General features: G+C 39.9%; 1 protein-coding gene across 1 annotated transcript; it reads right to left on the bottom strand.

The window, feature by feature from the left end:
• Nucleotides 1–952: 952 nt before the first annotated feature.
• On the bottom strand, nucleotides 953–10,476 carry Rpt2 (26S proteasome regulatory subunit Rpt2). The gene is made up of 9 exons (XM_080277757.1): nucleotides 10,449–10,476; nucleotides 8,724–8,877; nucleotides 7,763–7,887; nucleotides 7,360–7,545; nucleotides 6,789–6,888; nucleotides 5,971–6,185; nucleotides 5,551–5,748; nucleotides 4,642–4,851; nucleotides 953–2,023 (listed from the first exon to the last, which is right to left on the bottom strand). The coding sequence occupies exons 1-9, from the start codon at nucleotides 10,449–10,451 to the stop codon at nucleotides 1,889–1,891; spliced, it is 1,326 nt and encodes a 441-aa protein (XP_080133883.1). The 5' UTR covers nucleotides 10,452–10,476; the 3' UTR covers nucleotides 953–1,888.
• Nucleotides 10,477–18,245: the final 7,769 nt, after the last annotated feature.

Raw genomic sequence — 18,245 nt, 5'->3', positions numbered from 1 at the left:
TCTTTGATATATCTCATGTCAAATCTCCCAGCACACCGTTTTTTGTTCTGTCACTCAAGTGAGGCCCTATTTATCCGTCTCCAACAATCTCGCTTCTCTGCCTTTCCATCTACATGTATCCTCTTCTTTTACAGGCTAAGTTTTACTACCATGCAGCAGAGCGTCTCACATATTGCAGGGTATCTTTGGCACACAAGGATTACCCCTTATGCCATGCTCCATATTACCTCCATCACATTTACTAACCATGATCTTTGTTGAACAGTACAGTGTATTAAAATGTCAGTACCTTTGCCTCCTTTCCATTCACTCACCTCTCAGGCTTTCTCTCTGGTCTCCTTCATCCTTTCAGTAGCCAAAACTAGGTCACCGACATACGCTGGTAACACCTGCCATGTAACCAACTCTAAACTCTTTCAATAATGCTGCAAGTGCCAAGCTGAACAGCACTGAAACATTGTCACACTAATATTAATAGACTGTTAGTGACGTTCACAGATGTCGTTGTCCCTTTGTACAATTTCATCACTAGTTTTGATGGTTCATTCAACAGCTTCCTCACAGCCTACTGAACTTCCATCTTTGGGTAGCAGTGCCCATGCTTCACAACCTTAGGGTTGGCAGTTACAAGCTGCACCAGGGGAGTGTATTTCTGGTGAGAGATGTAGCAGTCTCTCCAAAGATCTCTCCTTGCCCTTCAGAGCTATTATGGTGCATTGGTCCTAGCTTGGGAGCTTCAACCCTTCTCCAATTTCCCAGAAAAGTATTGCCATTGCTAAGAAAATGAAAGAAGTATGAAAGACTGAGGGAGGGAATCGTGAACTGGTTGCTAAAAGAGGTGTTTGTGTTTCTTATGATGGCATACAGAACTGCAGATGGAAAAAAAAATATATATATATATATATGGCCAACATTAAAGGTGAGGAAGGGAGGCTTGGAATGACAAAGAGTACAATACTTGTCTCTTTACATAACAGATGTGGGTATCATACATTAGTTTTCATACAAACACTGAACATCAGTTTCTCACACAGATTCAACATATCTACTAGACCTAGAATAATTTTAAGTACCCAGAAATGATATGCTTGTATTTGTCAATTATACCTAATTATAATAATAGCTGCACTGATTAACTTGGCTGAACTAGAAAGTATGTCTTTATTGTACAAAAATACTGTAATTCCAACTCTTTAGGGAAACAAAACATCACTCTATTTTAAAGTAATATATTTACTGAATCTGTTGCTATGCATGGCTTAATGAATGACTGGAAACCACATAATAAACTGTCAATAAATAAAAAATAATAATGAAAAATAATAAACCATCAATGTAAAAAAAAAAAAAGTTTTCTCATACAGTGACAAAAGCAGTGTTAATGACAAAAAATTATCCTAATAACACACGCACAACCCTCCCCCCATCCTACTCAGCCCAGGATCTCTTTTTCATTTTATTCTTCTCAACTACTGATGATTTTGTTCAGCTTGAGGAGGACTCTCTGAACTGGAGGGGTTAGATTCAAGCTTAATGAGCCCCTTAGCATATGGGAGACCTTTCCTAAGTTGAATAACATCATCTGGTGGCAGCAAAAATAAGCTAAAAGGTATATCAACAAGATTCACATGGTTAACCCCCTGAATTTGGTGATATAGTCTTAAGTTTATTCTTGCTATCTTCAGACAATTTATTCAACTTAGGGGAGACTTCTGGCAGTTGAAAGGCTAAACAGACTTCAATCCCTCAAAGGCCACTCCATCCATCTATTCATCACCCAGTCCAGTATTTCCCCATCAAGCAGCACAGAGATCTTTCCTGGCTTGAATACAACCATCTGGTAGCATCAAGAATAAACTAAAAAAGGACATGGGTCAGATTCAAGTGGTTAAAGATATAATCCCTCTGGTGTACCCTCCTTCTTCCTGTACAAGACATTCTCCTTGGATTTCTTGAAGTCCTCACTCGTAACCTTCATCCTCCTCTCTCGGAGTGCCATCAGACCCGCCTCCGTGCAGATGGCCTGGGTGGGAAAAGGAAAGCCATGCAAAACAAATGACATGGGGAAAATAAGAAATTTTCTAGTATCTCTTCCTTAGCAATTAATTATGCATTCTACATTTTTATACACTCTCTTGGTCTCTGGATCCTACCTCATCCATCCTTTCACTGAGAAAGAGGCCTGGATGATGATGTTTACTATTTTATGCTCCAAATATTAACATACACAACATAAATAAAATACAAGGCAAAGTTAGCATGTAACATCGACACCTACGGTACTATTAAGAGAGAGGTGTCAGGAAGCTTTCTTCTTATTATTATTTTTTTCTATGCAAGGATGAAGGAACCAAAGGTCAGGAGCCCGCAAACTGTTCCTTGTAAGAAAAAACAAACAAAAAAATACAATGGAGGGCCAAATTCAAGATCCTTTCATATCAAGATGCCTGGACACACTGCATTTGAAAGACTGGAGATCATAGGAATAGGAAATACTGACAAATGGAGACAGTTCCAGAGTTGACCTGTTGCACAAATGACAACTGGGAGTAACAGTTAATTCTTGCATTAAAGTTGGACAGAAAAGGGATGAGAGTTTGTTGCTAGACAGGTGCAAGCAGACAGTTCTGAAGAGCAGTGACCAGTGAAGTGGCGAGAGAAAGAGATAACGATGCAACAGTGTGGCGAGAAGACAGAGGTTGAAGGGGGCCAGAACGAGGAGGAGAGTTAATGAGACAAAAAGCCTTTAACTCTATGACTGTAGGAGGAGGAGAGTTAATGAGACAAAAAGCCTTTGACTCTATGACTTTATCTTGTTGAGAAGAGCTGTTTGTGGGGAGCCTTCCCACGAGTTTTACTCTACACGGGCGAGTAAAGCTCGTGTATAGTCAACAACTGTGCAGGGGTAAAGAAGGTATGGAGTCAGCTCCGCACACCCAATCTCTTGGAAGCAGAATTTACAAGAGATGTAATATGACCTTTCCAAAATTAATCCCAAGAGAATGAAACCCCAAGCATGTTTCAAGATGATGCAGGACGGAGCTGGATATTATTAAACATTAGTGGGTATTCCTGTGGAAGATTTTGATGGGTTGATAGGTGTAAAAACTGAGCTTTTGATGCATTAAAAACAACAAGATTACTTTTACCCCAGTCAGAGACATGAGCCAAGCCAGACACTTGGTGTACCATAGCCTCATCCCTTGTTTGTTTAAGTAATTGCTGAGACGGATGCTGTGGGATGCAAATGGAAAGGTGAAGGGTGGAATCATCAGTGTATGCGTGGATAGGGTTAGATGTAGAGTGTAGAAGGTCACTGATGAATAAAAGGAAGAGAGTTGGTGATAGGACAGAGCCCTGAGGAACACCACTATTGACAGACCTAGGAGAAGAACAGTGGCTGTCTACAACAGCAGCTATAGAACGACCAGAAAGGAAGCTAGAGATGAAAGCACCGACAGAAGAACAGAAATTGTAAGACAGCAGTTTTGAAATTAAAAATTTATGCCAGAGTCCGTCAATCGAAAGCCTTTGAGATGTCAAGTGCAATGGCAAAGCTTTCAACAACATCCCAAAAGAAGGATAACCAGGAGTCTGAAAGGTAGGTGAGAAGATCACAAATGCAGAGTCCCTGATGGAACTCATACTGACAACCAGAAAGAAGGTTGTGATAGGAAAGATGCTTTAAATTTTTTTTGTTAAGAACAGACTCAAAAACTTTTGAGATACAGGGTGTTAAACCAATAAGGAGATACAGGGATGGGAAATGTCCTTCTTTGGGACAGGCTGCATGAGAGCAAACTTCTAGCAAGAAGGAAAGGTACAAGTTGATAGATAAAGGCAAATTATGGCCTAAAAACAAAGGTTGTATTCTCAGCAGTTACCAATGCTCCCTACCACCTCTTCCTAACCAGTTTCCATCTGTATGCTCATGTAACATTGATTATTTTAGCAGTCCATGTTGAACAAATGGCTCTAGACCATATACTTTGTGGTTGCTATGCCTCACTAATCTTGGGAAGGATAGTGTGTCACAAAATGGGAGCAGCCAGCCACTCCCAACAAAATACAATATTTCTGGTGTTCTAAACTCTGCATCTTTCACATATTCCGCCTGAGAAATTAGGCAACATAAATGATGACACAACCATCACAATCTCTAAAAGACAGTATGTCATCATATTTCATAACATCAAAAACCAATTATACATCTCGCAGACATTACCTTATCGTACCATAACCAAAGTGTTCTTAAAACAGTAATGTTACTTCCTAGTGACTATGCTTCCCAGGATGTACAACAAGAAATTGAGCTGGATGGATGAATGTTGTGTGAAGAGGTGCACGATCAGGGATCTGGCACCCCTTATGACGTGACAGTGTCTGGATTGACTCTATCAGATACATTTAAGACAGGCTGCAGAATGTGGTGAATGTTTTTGGCGAATCAGATACAGCCAGGCTTCCAGAGGCTTGAATGATGAGTGAATGGTTGCGTGGCCCATTGAATTGGGCAAACTTGGGCTGTCTGGACATTGCTACTCCACTTTCTGCCCTAGGGTGGGAAAGGAGGTCCGGATGATGATGATGATGAGGTACAACTAAGGCAATGAAAGATTTAGCCTATATTCAGCCTCTTACCTTAATATCAGCCCCTGAGAGATCATCCTTGGCCATGATCAGCTCATCTAAATTCACATCCTCAGCTAGTGTCATGCGGGAGGTGTGGATCTGGAATATGCGTCGCTTCGTCTTCTCATCTGGCAGTGGGAACTCAATCTTGCGGTCAATCCTTCCAGGACGAATGAGTGCCGGGTCCAGGGTCTCAATTCTGTTGGTGGCCATGATCACCTGTGGGGGTAAACAAGCGACAGCTAGAAATATGGTATCATATCAAAGAGCATTCTCTATGGGCTGAAAAACATACCAAGTCTCTCTCAGCTTAGGAACGTTAGCCAGCAGAGGAAACTGAGAAGGAGAGGAGGTGATATCAGAGGTGGGCCTTTGTCCTCAACTCTTTATTAGAAATTAGTTTTTCAAAGTCAATGTACTGATGCAATCAACACCGTTACACAGAAAACAAAGCCACAAGCAAATGTCATTAAAAACCAAAGCTGAGATTATCACAGCTACAAATCTTATTACACATCAGACTTCTTTTGTTCCAAGTCTTTGCCAACACTTGGAAAGCAATCAACTGGTTCTGGCACTTGGTTTAGCTTCCTTTCCCTAGAAAACTTCAGTAGTATCATGGCCAAACTCAATACTGTATCAAGATTCCTTTAGATGAAGCATGTTGTGATCTGATTTGATTTGATTCATACTGATGCAAATGGTGCTGGAGAGGGAAGCTTCATGTGAAGGAACAGATATAACCAGGCAGGCCCACTGCCCAGATACATACCAATATACATCCCTCAACTCCTTCCTTATCCCCTGAAGGAAGGATGGTGGACTGAGCAAGGTAACTTCAGCCCGCAATCCATCAGGTTACGTTCTGATGAGCCTGGTGCCATAACAACAAATACAACAACAGGTGTAACAACTGACCTTGACATCACCACGAGAGTCAAATCCATCCAGCTGGTTAAGTAACTCCAACATGGTACGTTGGATCTCCCGCTCACCCCCAGAGTTGGAGTCGTAGCGCTTTGTGCCAATGGCATCAATCTCGTCAATAAACACAATGCTGGGGGCATGCTCCTCAGCCACACGGAATAACTCACGTACTAACTTGGGACCATCTCCCTGGGGGCACAAAATGATTACATTAATTTTGGTTGAAGAGAGTAATAATAATGCTTGATCTCGTTTCTCAATCCGTACACATGCTAGAGAACCATCAGTTTCAGGAATCCCCACTAAATTCAACAAAAGAATTAGGCATTATCAAGGATAAACCCCCAAAAACATCCACAGCATCTTCAAGCTGAAGAGGTTATCACATCCTCCAAAATTCTACGAACTCACCAAATATTTCTGAATGAGCTCTGAGCCGACAACCCTCAGGAAAGTGGCGCTCGTCTGGTTAGCCACAGCCTTAGCTAAGAGTGTTTTGCCTGTGCCCGGCTGCCCGTATAGGATGACGCCCTTGGGAGGTTTGATACCCATCTCCTCATAGTACTCAGGATGTGTCAGCGGCAACTCCACAGACTCCTTGATCTCCTGAATCTGTGTGTCTAAACCTGTGGAAGCCAGTAACAAAAATATAAGTTAGCAAGTTTACAGTATAGAATAGGATTACAGTATGACAGGATGACTGAGACCAAAAGATGCGATGGATAGAAGAGTTTATGGGATTACAACATGGGAGGATGCAAGGGAAAACAAGGATGAGGTGGAGGGATGGGGCACGTCAGTGAAGACTCCACTGGCTCTTTGATCTGAATGTCTATGTCCAAACCAGAGATAAAAACAGACATCAGCAGGCTTACAGAACAGTATTAGAGTATGTAAGGGAGGAAGGCGAATTGGATGACCTACAATGAAGTGGAGGAACGGGGTGGAGAATGGCAGCTCCAGACTCCTTCATCTTGTAAGTCTTGTGAGTGTGATTTAGTTTGCAAATTACACCAAATTAATCATACTCCAGACTCCATCTTCTGAGTCTTATATGGTTTATTTTGTATATTACATCAAATTATACAGTATTACTCTTTTCTCTGTAATTTCTCTCTCTTTAATGCTGAAACTGTAGAAATAATGGTCAATAAAGAAATAAACTGGTAAAGAAGAGGTGTAAGCAAGTTTTCCATTTGTGTGAGAGTACAACTTGGTGTGGCACAGACCTCCAATATCTGCATAGGTTTCCTGAGGCGCCTTCTCCAGCTTCATGACAGTCACCATGGGGTCTGTGTCATCACTCAGCACACCCACAACAGCATGCACCTGGAGATGCAGGAAACAGTTTAAAAAAAAAAAAAAAAAAAAAAAAAAAAAAAAAAAAAAAGTGTGTGAGGAAGAGAGATATGGAAGTCAGTGAGGCTCGAGGACTGACAAGAGATCGAGCCAGCTGGATGAATGTTGCGAGAAGAAGTGCATGATCAGGTATTTGGCACCCCTTTTCAACATGACAGCATTCGGACAGACTCTATTGGGTACATTTATGTGAAGCTACAGAATGGGGTGAAAGATTTTTAGCATATCAGACAAAGCCAGGATTCCGGGGGCTTGAATGATAAGTGAATGGATGCATGGCCCATTGGACTGGGCAAACTAGGGCTGTTTGGATGTTGCTACTCCTCACCCTGCCCTAAGGTGGGAAAGGAGGTCTGGATGATGATGATGATGATAAAGAATAGATAGAGACAGATGAAAAAATATGAAATATAAAATAAAAAGTAAAGAAAAGCTACAGACCTTGTGATTCAGAAGGACAGAGCAGCCTGGTTCAAGCTGATCCTTGTCAACAAACGAAAGGATGGAGACGTAGTGCTCTGAGCCGACGCTGGTGGATACAATGGCATGGTTATCATCAATGATCTCCTCTAGGGTGCCCACACTCATAGGGGTCCCACGCAGGTCATCTACCTTACTACGTTCCTCCTGTGAACAGAAACACACGTATGAGAGACTGACTAGAAGAGTGTATGTGAGCAAAGTTTTTAGGATGAGATGGAGGGGGAGGGGAGAGTTTGAGGGAGGGCAGACCAATGGAGGAGGAGAGGGGGTCATGGAGGCAATTTGTTTGTGGCCAACTTTTCTGGAACAAAGGAATCAGATTAAAGACATGAAGAGAATAAATGAAACCTTGATCACATACCTCTTGCTTCTCCTCCTGTGGCCTAAGAGTCTCCTGGTTGCGTATGAACTCCTCTTCCATAAGTAGGTAGTCCTTAATGCGCTCCAGCTTCAGCATCTTCAGCCGGCACCGTGTGTGTGGGGTTACTAAGGGAAGGGGAGGGGGGGGGTCTAGTTAGCCTCTCATGTACCATATATCCCATCACATAAAACCACACCTATTCCTGTAGCACAGGAGGCCATGTAGCAGGTCTTCCCTCACAATTATTAATTTTGTATAGTATACCTGGGTTTACTTAGGTTGTACCTGGATGCAGGTAGCTGAATGTGTCCAGATCTATACAATCTATTCCTGACATATCCTCAATTAACCTTTCCTTCTATCCTATTTAGGCTATACTGCTTTAATATCAACCTAGTGTTGAACAATATCATAAATGAGGACACTGAAGAGCTATGTGCAAAATAAATTGGTATGGAAGAGGTGCAATGAAATCTCCAAAGCTACTAAGACAAGGAACATAAAGCTGCTAATAGGAAGCTACGTGATGTGCCACAATATCACAAATCTTTCAATACAACTGGTACTGCAAACTAAGGGAACTGGTAAATTAAGTTTATACAGAAGTTAAAGGGTTGGTATTGTAATGGTGATCAGTGAGAAGCATTCATTTAGAACAACTGAAAACATAATGATACAAAATAAATGACAGTCAACAACCTACAGTAGATTCCCAGTAAATAACGGCTCTAAGCATGAATCAAGAATACACAGGCATATTGTACCAAGATTCCCAGCTTATAAAAACTATAACCATGAATCAGTACCAAAATAGCCTAAATGCAGTGAATGAACATACATACAGAACAACTAAAAACACTACTCTATGAAAAACACACACACACACACACACACACACATTCCCAGCAAATAAAAACTAACATAAGTCAATCCAATAAAAAAATAAATAAACATGAAGTACCAAGAGGGAGTTTATTTGCAGCATCAGGCCCCTTCATCTTCCTCTTCTTCTTGCCGACACGGGTGGGTACGGGTGGCTCGTACTTCTTCTTCTTGTCCTTCTTGTCATCTCCGCCCTGACCCCCGCCCCCAGACCCACTGCTCTGACTCTGACCCTGCAGGGAAGAATACAGCCTACATCACTCAATGTCGAAAACAGTGATAATTCAAAACATTAACAATTAGCTTTGCTTGAGGAGTTCTGCAAATAATTATCCCCGCCTGTTAAACAAAAATACGTCAGTGCCCCAGTGGGTGAGGTCCAGTATCAACCCATTTGTCTAGTTCACTGTTTTATCAAACTTAACCCAACCTAAAATAACATTCTAACTCAGCTGACTTAGGCCCCTGTTCACACAAGGCGTTTTTAAACGCGGCGTCTACTGCCAGGGAAACATGGCAGTAGACACCGCGTTTCCCTGGCAGAAATAGTCTACCATATGAAAACCTCGAACCGCTGAACAAACGAGCAGTAGGAAGGGAAATGTCAGATTGCGTGTTTGGACCAGCGGTTGAGAAAAACGCAGGGTAGCGTGTGTACAGTCCAATACACTACCATTGTCTCTGCTCATGCGCGTTTGAAATTGCCTCGTGTGAACAGGGCCTTAACCTACACCAGCAGTGTTGTTCTGAATTTTTGTCTCTAACACATTCAGTCCTGGCCAATCTTTGGTCAACGTTTCCTTTACAAACTCCTCTTTATTGGTGGTTTTCTCCCTTTCACCAGCTTGTTTTATTCCTGTGTGGGTTGAGTTGATATTGTACGATGTCAGAAATGCATTTTTAGAAATTACACTAACCTCACCTATCCCTGCACAAGATAAGGTACCAGTATATACCCAGTAATGAAGAGGGTGAGGTGTTCTGGTGAGGGACACGCATCATTTGTTATTGCTTACAGTGAAGTATTGCCATCTGAATATGCTACCGTAAAATCACCTTGTTTGACTAGATTTTTTTTCAATTAAAAAAGAATCTGATGACCTGCAACATCAAATCAACCCATTACACAACTAAAACATGTTGGTGAAGAGAAAATAACCAAAGCAGAGGAGCCCATAAATACTAATCCCCAACTTTTTATTTTATGCTTGTCGTTTCTCTACAATTTTATTCAGCTGGAAGAGTTAAATAGTACTATATAAATAAAACCCTTAAAAACGACACCTCACGTAAGGAATAATTTTGTAGCAGCAACAAAACAGCAAAAAGAGCTATCGAATGGTATACGGTGCTCTGTAATGGAAGATGCAAACAGATCATATCTAATAACAAACAGTATTCCATATATTAATAATAATACAAACAATAAAAAAAAAAAATGGATCTTGCTTACATTGTCATGAACGTCAGACCTGAAATGCTTGTTAATGCGGGCGAGTACGGTAAATAGGCTACTTTTCTTCCCTTTAATCACCAATAACTAAACCCTTGACCTATTCACATCATTATATTCATGTTCCTGTAAACTAGTTGAGGTGTCCAGGTCAATTCAACAACATTCTTCTTCAGGTGATGAAACAGCAGCATGATACCTTACATTTTTAAGGGCTAAAATTGCATATATTATGTATTTAACCTAAATAAAAGAAAAGTGTTGTTTACTTCAATAATATGTATCACCACAAACTTCAACTTTCCTCTATAAATGGACTAAACTTAAGAAAATCAAAACAATTTAGCTTACCATAATGACCCGCTTCCCTAATGTTGACAACTGAATCAACCTTCGACTTCTTAGTTCTTGAACTTGTAAGATATTATAGATGTTTACTGTTGAAGCTATTACCTAACTGAGTCATGCACGTGATATTTAACAGTATAAAAATTGAAATTTATGAAAAAATATATTTCCTAGGATATATTTTGAAGTCAAAGATTGGTAGTTCTTGAACAGAATCCGGATTCACTGAAGTTAACAGTAACATTTTTGCCTGTCAACTGTGGATGAACATCACCCTTATTCATTTTAAATGCCAGTGACTATCATCACCATCATGACATTTTTCCTGGCTAAACTGAAGAGATCTGATAAATTCTTGTCACAAACATTTCAGTAGTTTGAATAACACTAAATTTCAATCGCCTTTGTATCAACTTTTTTTTTTTTTTCCCAATACGTAAATTACTTCCTAAGAGAAGTCCCTGCAAGCTGGCTAGGGGGGGCGCGGTAGCACAGTGGTAGCGCGCTGGACTCGTAATCGGGGGATTGCGAGTTCGAGCCTCGCCCGGGCTGCCGTGGCGGGAGTGGTAGCTCGCTCCTGTAACCCTAGCGGGGCTATATAGTCCAATACAGGGCTTAGCTCGGGGGAACTCCATTTCTCCCATTTGCAAGCTGGCTACGCTCATCTCACACGCCAATTCTATCATTAGGGTTTGCTCATAACATGTATGAGTGCACATTTTGTCAGGATCGATTTCTCCTTTGTCCTTTCGAACCCAGATATGCATCACAAAAGCTGCTCCGAATATTGGGATACTTGTAGCAAAGAATTTAAAGTTGGTTGGGGTACAATGGAAGCTGCTGTTTCTTGCACATCTTGCAGAGCCATCCTGAACATTTCTGTAACTGAATGGGGGGGGGGGGGAGGATCATTCCCCCTGAGCTAGACCTAGTTATATCATAATAGCCCTGCTAGGGATACAGAAGAGCATTACCACCACTGGACTCAATTATAGAGCTCAGTGATTACCCCTCCCAGCAAAGGAAGCTACCTGGGCATGGCAGGTGGACTCAACCTAGATAGCCACCCCACTCCCCTTAGTGAATGAACATATCTCTGGATTCAGCGGTTTGTGTTTACTTTAAAGGAGTGGGAGCGAAAGCTCATCAGCCAATCAGTCCCAAACCTTAACCGCGAGAAGGCAGATAGCTTGCATAGTCAGACATTTCAATCAAATCAGAAGCAGTTTTATGAACTGCAATACTGTGCATGTATCAATCATTGATGGCTATGTTGTATGATCTCAGGACTTCACAGGGCCATTGCAGTACAATATACAGTATAATTATTGGACAGTACACATAAGTTGCTTCACTTTCCACCCCATGTCCTTCATGCAGAAAAGCATCCTAACATGACCATTTACTGATGCTGACTGAACTATACTTCCGCTCTCTTTCCATTATAACAAAATTCAAATAATATACTGTACACTAGTACATAATACCCTTTGTACTCTAACTTAGCCCGAAACTGTCATCTTTCCATCTTGAATTCCAAATAGTAACAAAACATTAACATAACTGTATACTGTAATAGACTGCTGCTGACAAAGTAGTGCCATGGAATGAATGTAGAGCCATAGTACAGGGTATTGTCTTTTTCTGCCACTGAGCTACAGGAAATAAGTTGCAAAAGAACAAAAATATAGGCCATGTTAAGATGAAAAGGGTGTAGTGTGTTCCCCTTCACGTCACATGGGCTTTTCCTCTTCCTCCACCTTACTTCACATACTGTAGTTCAATGTAAAAATAAGACAATACAGCATATGGCTATGTATCTATTCCAAAGCAATTTTTCATGACTAGCATCATATTCCAGTATTGATCTCTTGCAACAGGTCAACATTCAAGATGGAAGATGACAATTTTAAGTCAAGTTAAAAAGAACAGAGTATTGTACTGTACCCACTTTTTTATTCTCCATGTGTTTTGAATGACAATCCTTTTCATAAAAAACATACACAGAAAGGAACATACCAATATATGATAAACAGAGTTGTAAAGTACTTCTCTTTGTGTACAGTACTAAAAGAATCCTAGTTTAGGAATAATATACAAACAATGAGGAAAATAAATGTTTATTACCCTACACGTTGCAAATGATGACTCCATGTGGTTGATTCATTCAGCATGTATTTATAATCATAGAAAGTTACAACACACAGTACTGCAATATTGTTCCACGTGCACATAATGTAATGCAGTTTATGCACCTGACGTCTCACATGCCACACTTAAAATGTCTCTCAGGTTATTCTAGGTGGTACAGGAGGCTTCCTAACACCCCTTCTCTAGCAGTTCATCTTGTATAATACGCCTGAACATTCTCTTGTATGTTATCTACATAATTTCAATATCAGCACAGTTCACATAAATAAAATACAACTGGATACTAAGGAGTAACATGCAAAATAAACTGTTAAAGGCAAGCTGTTATGAAATCCCCAAAGCCACTTAGAACATGACCTTTAACTGCAACATTATAACATACTGTCCCTTAATTATGTTGGTACACTTTATATAAATTGTCTGTGTGATATAAAATACCGCAATGACATATATACACACACCTTTGCCTTTCAGACATTACACAGGCACTGTCCTTAAATGGAATGGATAGCAATTATGATGTCTTGCTGGCAAACTCTTATGGTTGTAATATTAAAACTGAGTGAGCAAAAATATCAGCAAACTCCCCAAATTCTGGCCATTTTTTTTTTTACACAACATCTGTACCTGTTAGTTATATTCAGCCTGCATCCCGTTTTACAAATAGTAATCAGTAATCAGTAATGATACACTTCTGCCATCACTACTCTACATTCTTCAGATTTCATAATTAAAACTTGAGAACTTATCCATAACTTGCAACTTTAATTTTTATAACAATGCTATTATGGCCATATTAGTAAACCTCTGATCATAAATGGTGAGGCAAGTCCCCCAATTTCTGACAGAAATATAATTAGTTTGCTTCCCCAAAAAATTATTTACTTTACATTCTTGCTGCTACAGTACCAGACTATTTCATTCAAGTTTGGAGGGTACCATAGTAGTGAAGGGGTTAAAGCAGGCTTTATCTAACCCTTCCAATTCAACAAGTCTCTTCTAAGCTGAATATAATCATCTGGAGGTAGAAGGAATGTACAGTACTGAAAAACAATGTCACTAGATTCAAGGGGTCCAGTACAACACAGTACAATCTAGCCACTTGCTATCCTCACAGAAATTTTAATATTATCATATATAAATGCCTTTCCTATACCTATGCACTCTCAGTTTTAATATTACATCAGTTATAATCTTAAAATAACTCAGAAATTAAACTCCTCGTCAAAAATGTGAGTTAATCCCTTGAATCCGGGTGATGTCCTTTTTGCAGCTACCAGATTATTTTATTAAGCTTAGGTAAGGCCTCTTATACTGAAGGGGTTTATTTAAGCTGCAATTAACCCCTATAGTTCAATGAGTCAACCCTAGGCTGAATTAAATCATCTGGTAGCAGCAAGAATAACCTAAATCAATGTCACCTGGATTTAAAGGGCTGCAAAACCTAAGAACTGAACCCACATCAATGACACAGCCAGACATGTGTGCAATTCTCAAGTGACAGCTCCAAAACCCAACCACAAACATGAGATCACACAAGGAGCTATTGTGTCGAGACATATATTCCTACAGCCTCAACTTGGTCTTCAATACAATATTAATAATAACAAATATTACATGGCTGTCTAGTTCAGCAATTCTTAATGCTCTGGCCAATCCTTACAACTCTGCATTTTATTCTGGCTAATCTCAGACAGTTTAATCTCTTCAATCAGGTGACATGTTTCTATATTTTTCTCTTGCCAACTACAGATTATTTTAATCAGCATGGGAAAGCACCTCTGTAGTGAGAGATAATGATGGCTATGCCTAACTCATCCAGTTCAAAGTCTCTCCTAAACTGAATAAAATCATCTGAAGATAGCAGGAATACACTAAAAGAATGTGTTACCAGATTGAAGGGGTTATTTTTGCTCAGAGAAATCACAACAGCAAAAAGATTAAAAACTGTCTTATTTAACACTGTGGCCAAGAATCAATAACACAGTACCATTTTTAATCTAGCCAACGCCAAATGACTAACACAGTACCATTTTTAATCTAGCCAATGCCAAATGACTGTTCACCTGAAAACAAAATGAGACAGTGAAAGAATCAACATGGGTGACTTTTGATACTGCTTCAGAGTGCATGAGTAACTGGAGTGTTACATGACAGTGTCTCTCTCGCCATGGCTATATGACACTTTAAATCTGGGTGCCACACTGGTTTATTCTTGCTGTTCCCAGATAATTTCATTCAGCACCAGAAAGCCCTGTGATAATGAAGTGGTCAGATGAGGCCTATATCTGACACCTCAATTTAAAGTCTCTCCCCATCTGAATAAACTCAGCAGGAGACAGCAAGAATAAGATTAGAAATACACCACCGGGTTCAAAGGGAAAACAGAGCCTCTTTCTCACTGTGGGCAATATATATATGTAATGGCAGGTGGAAGTAATGATGGGTGGCAACACAGGCATGGATGCTGTCTTTGTTGTGGCCATCTTTATGGACCCCAAGACTGGGTTATGAGCAACAGAGACAATGATGGACAATGCATGTTATTGTACAGTGAGTCTGAAGACAAATGGTTACAGACAATCCCATTCTATCCACTTTGACATATAGGGGCCTGAGGCTAGGCAAATGTAGTCCAGTATATTTAAGGGTAGATGACCTGCCTACTTCCTATGGTGGTCACCATTTCAGGATCGAAACTGTGGAAAGCCGTCACTTCGACTGGGGCACGAAGCCACCAGCCCCTTGACAATGTTTAAAATACTGAACACTCCTGCCATTTGAGATCTAATTACACAGAGCCAACTAAGAGTGTACACTGGAATGCTGGTCTTGTCTTAGGTAGCTTAAATGGAGTTCTGATCAGATATAAATTCCACAGTAAATTGGGGGAAATTGGAAAATCAGCTTTCTGGGTAGGAATGAAACTTGAACTGGTAATTTTTCTTTAATTTTGGGGAGACTTATTACCAAAAAAGACCATAAAAAAGTCTACCACTACTTTCAACAAAGAATTAATTTATCATGCTAATGGTCATTAATATTTCCATTTCCCATTAACAAACAAGAGTAAAACAGATCACAAAAATACAGGTAGGGAAACATATTTACATAGAAAAATAAAGAGAATACCCAATGAACTGGGGTTAACAGTAAGGCAGATAATAAGAGACTGACAAGAGGGTTTGTGAAGGAGGTGGAGGAGAGGGAGATTTGGAGACAGAAAATGATATGGAAGGAAGAGGTACATGAATGTGGGGTGACCTGGAAGGAGGGCAGCCTGATGGTAGAAGATATGGTGACATGGAGGCAATCTGTTCATGACCACCCCCTCCACGATTATGTCATCTGACTACAGACATACAAACAGACAGATTATCCTGACAATGAGGAAAGGAGGATCAAGACAAGGTGGAAAGATGAAGCGATGGAATATATGAGAAAGGAAAGCATGAAATGGTGGGAAGTAAAGATGAGTGGTGAAAAAGGCCCGGACACTTATTTATAAACTCTCCTCAGCTTCGGTTATGTACCGTACTTGGTTGCTTGTATACAGGTTTATTTTTACTTATACACATACCAAACACATTCCAATCAAATTGGTGAATATTAAAGTTTAAAAAAATATATGACTGGTAAATATCTGAGTGAAAAAATATGAAAAACAAATTTGTAGCAGGAGAAAACTATTACACCAGGAAACCACTTACTGCTCTGGGTGGTAACCATATAACCAAATTATGGCACCTGGTGGTTTAGTGGGTAATGAAGGTGCTCCAATCAGATTGTCCCAGTGCAGGTTTATATCCAAGGGATGGTTGGGGTTTATTACTCATGTAATGCCTCTCAGGGATGAGTAAGGCTAGTCACTCTCATCTTAAATGTCAGGACTAACTTGCCTTGTCCCGAACTCCTATGCTCCTCAAGGGGCAATTTTAGATTAGGTTTTGAATGAATGAATAAGGAAACGTTATAGAGACTTATCTGCTCCAAATTTGGATAAGATTTTTTTTATAAATGACACCCAGAGGAGTTTTTGTTGTGGCCCTCCACATTAACTCAGGGACTGGGCACTAGAAAATAGAAAAAAGCAGACTACACACAACAGTTAAGTAGATAAATATATAAACAGGTAGGAAACGGATAAACACAATTGTTACGTTCCCTCCCTGTCTGGCCTCCAAGCATTCCACTGTACACCTAAGGTTCTCAAGAAACTGTTACACTTTCCAAACAACATGGCAGCAGTATGTCTTTTTATTTTGAAAAGTCAGGCTGGCTCTAACACTCATCAGCCAAACTCCACTTCTCTCCTTTTGGTGCTACTGCTAGTTACTTGTCCAGCAAGTTACTCACTGAATAATGATGCCATTACTGTACTTTTATTAATATTGTATTGTAATTCTACTTCTGTATTTCTAGTACTGCAGTGTTCCAGATTGCACATCATCACTTCAAACCGGTTATGTTCAAGTTACAAAAGGACTCAAATTAATCAACTGCTGATTTTACAGTTCACTAACATTGTTACATTCATACACAATACATTCATAAAAAGGTCTCGCCCAATCAAGTGCTAAACCTACCTAGGTATAAAGGTTTGCATGGTCCACATGACCAGGTGGCTGTGAAATGTGTCAATCTCCCACCTTGCCCCAGTAGCAACAGTCCATTCCTCCCCAACATCACCTCTTTCACATCAGCACTTGCTCCCTTGCACCTCCTTCTCCATTAACTTATGATCCAACTCACCACATGCTCTATACCATCACCTCTCAAATTTGTTTCACTGAACCCCTTCACTCCAATTATGTATTTTTTTTCATTTTATTCTCGCTACCTTCACAAAATTTTAATCTTCCTTCCTCAAATCTACTTCCCCTCTGTCAATATGTACTCTAGTTCACCACACACTACTAGTTTACTTCACAAGTTTTTCACTTATCCCATTCAATGTGATGATTTACTTTTCATTCTATCATTGCTAACTTAAGATGACTGCACCTGGGTCAGGAGACAGCTTTTGAATTGGCAGAGTCTGATATCACCTTTACTGAACCCTGCATTACTAAGAAAACCTTCCCAAGTTGAATATCTTCATCTGGTGGTAGCCTGATTAGGATGAAAAATGAATCTCCAGAATTTAGAGGTTAATATCACATGAACAAAGAACTCTCAATTCTAGCTGGGAAAAAAATAAAAAAAATCTAGCAATTAATTTACCTTGTAATTTTAATGTGGCTTTATATGGCAAGGATTGATTTATATGAGAGGGTTTTGATAACCTAGGATGGGACTCAAAAACATTAACAATCAACTTCAGCTCATAACATGAGGAAGCTGATTGTTAATATGCTCGAGAATAGTCCCTAAACAACTAACTCGGTGTAATATGATCCCACTGCATGACATAAACATTGAAGGCTACATAAATTTAATTTCAGATGATCGACACAAATTATAAACGGGATGATACATGCAAGCTTATGCAGATACAATGGACAAAGAACCATTCCAGCACACACAAAAATTTCAGCCCAAATTCTACAAATACCATAAGAAGCAACAAACTGTCAACAAGCAGATTAATTCTTTTTTGAATAATGAAAAGCTGAGAATATCCTAGGCTATAATTCCCTATTCTAAGTG

The sequence above is a fragment of the Coenobita brevimanus genome, chromosome 71 (genome assembly GCF_032717465.1).
Source record: "Coenobita brevimanus isolate Jiangsu-jjx chromosome 71, ASM3271746v2, whole genome shotgun sequence".
Taxonomy (NCBI): domain Eukaryota; kingdom Metazoa; phylum Arthropoda; class Malacostraca; order Decapoda; family Coenobitidae; genus Coenobita; species Coenobita brevimanus.
This window is presented reverse-complemented; position numbering and strand designations above follow the sequence as displayed.